Source organism: Austrofundulus limnaeus, unplaced genomic scaffold, assembly GCF_001266775.1.
Source record: "Austrofundulus limnaeus strain Quisiro unplaced genomic scaffold, Austrofundulus_limnaeus-1.0 Scaffold127, whole genome shotgun sequence".
NCBI lineage: Eukaryota > Metazoa > Chordata > Actinopteri > Cyprinodontiformes > Rivulidae > Austrofundulus > Austrofundulus limnaeus.
In genome coordinates, this window is record NW_013952529.1 from 535,684 (window position 1) to 540,301 (window position 4,618).

General features: G+C 40.3%; 1 protein-coding gene across 1 annotated transcript in view; it reads right to left on the minus strand.

The window, feature by feature from the left end:
• The window catches only part of rbbp5 (retinoblastoma binding protein 5), a 13,746-nt gene that overhangs the window by 4,415 nt on the left and 4,713 nt on the right, over positions 1–4,618 (minus strand). The window contains exons 6-11 of the mRNA XM_014015318.1: positions 3,247–3,356; positions 3,048–3,167; positions 1,764–1,917; positions 1,609–1,680; positions 1,425–1,542; positions 1,279–1,348 (exon numbers count right to left, since the gene is read on the minus strand). Of these exons, the coding sequence (XP_013870772.1) occupies positions 1,279–1,348; positions 1,425–1,542; positions 1,609–1,680; positions 1,764–1,917; positions 3,048–3,167; positions 3,247–3,356 (644 nt within the window). The remainder of the gene's footprint in view (positions 1–1,278; positions 1,349–1,424; positions 1,543–1,608; positions 1,681–1,763; positions 1,918–3,047; positions 3,168–3,246; positions 3,357–4,618) is intronic.

Here is a 4,618-nt window from a genome sequence, read left to right on the forward strand (position 1 = left end):
CAGTTTGTCCTTCATGAGCCTTCGTAGACAAGATGGCGGTGCAAGATGGCGGCTGCCTGTAGTGGTGACCAGTGACCATGGAGATATAAACAGCTTTTCATAAGGTAAAAATAATAAAACAAAGTCTTTGTCTGCAATGATTAGACATGTTTCTTTTAGCACATTAACATCTAATTATCAGTAGCAAGACTTGGAAATTGCGCAAATGACATTAAACTGAAGCTGTGTTGTAATTAATGGATTCATTGACAGATTGAGTCGTTACTTAGTTAATTTGGATGAAATCATGTGAATCTAAGAGTGATCCAGGTCATCATGGACTACTTTATAAACACAGACACAAGGCTGCACACTGCAGGTGTGAGGAAAATAAGGAGAAAATAAGGAACAGGAAATAGACACGTCATGTAAGATTAAGACCTTTTTTCTCGTAATATGATTTTAATCCCGTAATAATAATAAAAAAATATCTTGTTGTGTGGCCCTGATACTCTGTCATAATTTTCAGATTCCTGCTTTAAAAGCTACATTTTGATATCTGGATCATTCTCATTTCCTCAGCTTATCCACAGATATGACTTCATTTGTCTTGTTGGTTATGATACATTACTGTTTGGTCTGAATCCTGATTTTATGTAAATTTATTGAGTCATTTCTGATGTCGTTATAAAGAGGAAACCTCAAATAGTATTTGTATGTTAATATTTCCCAGTTGGAAAGAAACAAATATTTCAAGCTCACAGGGAAAAATTCAAAATTTTAAGGCGTTTTTCCTCTAAATCAATTTTTTTGTTTGTTACTACTGCTCAAAAAAAAAGCTTCAAAATTTTTTTAGGATTATATTTCAGACAGTATATTCAAAAAAACATTAATTCATTATATTTTGACAAAAAAAGTTTAAATCAAAACCTTTATCTGCCTATTTCTCCACATCCCATTTTTGGACTTAATCCGCGTTTCGATGTGATATGTCACAAATAAACAAGTAATGACAGGTGAAGGAAGCAGCAGCATCCAAAATACATCAGAAACTCACCTAAACGAGTAAATACTGTGAGATTCTGCGTTTTATTCCTGATTCTATTTTGTGTCAATTCTGTGATTCCGTCTGCAATTTCTGCATTGCAGAAATCATTGGGCCCTACATAACCAAGTCTTATTTTTATTTATTTATTTATTATTTTTACACACCTGGGAAATTTTTCCACGTACCCCCTGTAATATGCTCGCGTACCCGTGGTTGGAAATCACTGAGCTAGAAGACTCCGCCCCCCTCACCTGCTGCAGAAAGCGACGATGGGATCGACAGAAGTCACGTCCACCTCCTCGTCCTCCGCAACGTCTGCGCCTGTAACACCACCACAGCTTCAGGAAAATTAAACAAGAACACGGAGCTCAAACAGGAAGCAGGGGGGCGGGACTACCTGTCTGCTCAGGTTCACTCTTATCTTCATCCTCAATGTCAAACTCAGACTCCCGCTCCTCGTACTCCACGTTCTCATCCAGCTCTTTAAAGTCCGGGGCGAAAGCGCTCCAGTTTTCCTGCACACGACCAAACGTTAACAGAGCTACAAGCTTTAAAGGCTGCGCTACAGATCATGTACGCACCACTTGGTTCTGAGCCCAAATGGACACAACCCCGCTGGAGATGGAGGCAATGATGGGTCGAACAGGATGCCACTGGGAAACATGAGTTAAAAGATGAGACGAGGACATTTCTGACACATCTTTGCTGTTAACAACTTGATTTTTAACATCCTTACAGCAACATCCAGGAGCAGCTCTCCTCTGGTCCCGTGAAGGATCTTCACCAGGTTCCCGATGCTCTTCTCCCAGATGTAGAGGGCGTGCTGCCGGGCCGAACCGGCCACGATGTACTCACCATCACCCGAGAAGCAGCAGCGCTTCCACGGAGTCCTGAGCGCAGAAAACACAGAGAGATGAACTGTAGCTGCTCTAGAACTGTAGCTGCTCTAGAACTGTAGCTGCTCTGAAACTGTAGCTGCTCTAGAACTGTAGCTGCTCTAGAACTACAGCAGCTCTAGAACTACAGCAGCTCTAGAACTGTAGCAGCTCTGAAACTACAGCAGCTCTAAAACTGTAGCAGCTCTAGAACTACAGCAGCTCTAGAACTGTAGCAGCTCTAGAACTGTAGCAGCTCTAGAACTACAGCAGCTCTAGAACTGTAGCTGCTCTAGAACTGTAGCTGCTCTAGAACTGTAGCTGCTCTAGAACTGTAGCTGCTCTAGAACTGTAGCAGCTCTAGAACTGTAGCAGCTCTAGAACTACAGCAGCTCTAGAACTGTAGCTGCTCTAGAACTGTAGCTGCTCTAGAACTGTAGCTGCTCTAGAACTGTAGCAGCTCTAGGACTGTAACAACTCTCGAACTGTAGCAGCTCTGAAACTACAGCAGCTCTAGAACTATAGCAGCTCTAGAACTATAGCAGCTCTAGAACTGCAGCAGCTCTAGAACTGTAGCAGCTCTAGAATTATAGCAGCTCTAGAACTGAAGCTGCTCTAGAACTGTAGCTGCTCTGAAACTGTAGCAGCTCTAGAACTGTAGCTGCTCTAGAACTGCAGCAGCTCTGCAACTGTATCTGCTCTAGAACTGCAGCAGCTCTGCAACTGTAGCTGCTCTAGAACTGTAGCAGCTCTGAAACTGTAGCTGCTCTAGAACTACAGCAGCTCTAGAACTACAGCAGCTCTAGAACTGTAGCAGCTCTAGAACTGTAGTAGCTCTAGAACTGTAGCTGCTCTAGAACTGTAGCTGCTCTAGAACTGTAGCTGCTCTGAAACTGTAGCAGCTCTAGAACTACAGCAGCTCTAGAACTGAAGCAGCTCTAGAACTACAGCAGCTCTAGAACTACAGCAGCTCTAGAACTACAGCAGCTCTAGACTTTAGCAGCTCTAGACTTTAGCAGCTCTAGAACTACAGCAGCTCTAGAACTACAGCAGCTCTAGAACTGTAGCAGCTCTAGAACTGTAGCAGCTCTGAAACTGTAGCAGCTCTGAAGCTGTGAAGCTGACAGCATCCTGTGCAGACGCACCTGTTGACCAGATCTTGTAGTTTCTGCATGGGTTCTGGTTCACCATCCCGGCCACAGGTCAGGATCTCCCTGCCGTCGTACACCCTGATGATCCGGTCTGCTGTGTTGATCAGGAAGCAGCTGCATGAAGACACGAGGAGAGAGTAACCCACATCGTCTTCATCAGTCCTGGTGATACAGGAAGACGCCACCGTCTCACCTGCCCTTGCGTGCGAACTCGATGGATTTGATGGCGGTGGTGTTGCTGGTTCCGGTCGTCACTCTGAAAGAAGCCACCAACTCCTGAGTGTTTGTGTTCAACACCAGAATCTGCAACAACAGAAACAGTGAGACATCACCAGGCTGATTTTATGTGCTGAACACCGCTCACTGACTATTCTGACTTCAAACCAGGGTTATTATAGTGAAATTAAACTAACTAAATAAAAACTGAAATTGAAAAAAAAAACATTTTAGTTAACTAAAATAACTAAAAACTGTAACAAAATGCAAAAACGATAAACTGTATAATCTTTTTACAAAACTGAATAAACTAACTGAAATCATAGAAAGAATATCCTTAGTTTTAGTGTTTGTCAATTTTTTTTGAGCTGTGTGGACCTTTTTATTTTGTTTTTTCAAATCGAGTAGTTTCACATCAGCTGTGGTCTGTAACACATGTTTACAGTCTGCTGCTGCTCAGCATCACCTGCTAAATGATGACAAAAGTTGGGAGAAAGCAGCAACATCCACTTTATTTCTTTCAATATGATGCTAGAAAAATCTAATCAAGTGTGTTGTAGTGTAAACAGGTGATAAAACAGGTGGAAAACTTATCAATGGGAAAACTGCATGAATCAAACTCACACAAGATGCTAACTATGACTATCTTAACACGCTAGCTTCTGTCAGTAGCTCCATGAAAAACAAACAACAGGAAGCAGCAGGTTGGAGACAACTATTGTCATCGTCCTAAAATAATCAACACAAGTTTCAGTTGGTAAAATTGAGTAACGCAGGAAGATGTCTCTATAATGGACTGATTAACTAGTGACCAAATAGCTGTTGGTTAGTTAACTCACAAGTTTAAGGATGCATTGATAAATATGTTTATTCAAACTATAAAAAACTAATACTAGAAATAATAAAAACTAAACTAAAACTAAGCATTAAAAATGCAATAAAACTAATAAAAACTAGCAAACCCACTGTAAAAACAAATTAAAATTAAACTATAATGAAAAATCCTAAACTTTTATAAACTTGCTTCAAACACAGAAATTGTGACAAAAAAAATTGTGATATTTTCCTGAGATTGACTGACTGATTGTTGTTCATCAAAATTGTTCAGCAACAAATCAAAACATTACAAAACTACAAAAATGTAAACAGTTTGACTGAAAAGGTACAGGCAGGAACACAAGGCTTATAATTATTCCTGTCCTACACATGCAGTTAAACTAAACTACCCCTCATAATCATTCCTAAAAAAAAAAAAAACACACAAATAACAAAGAAACAATCCTTAACAAAACAAATACAAAAACAATTTAAAGTTATTTTCACTTGTAACCCTCAAATATATATACAGG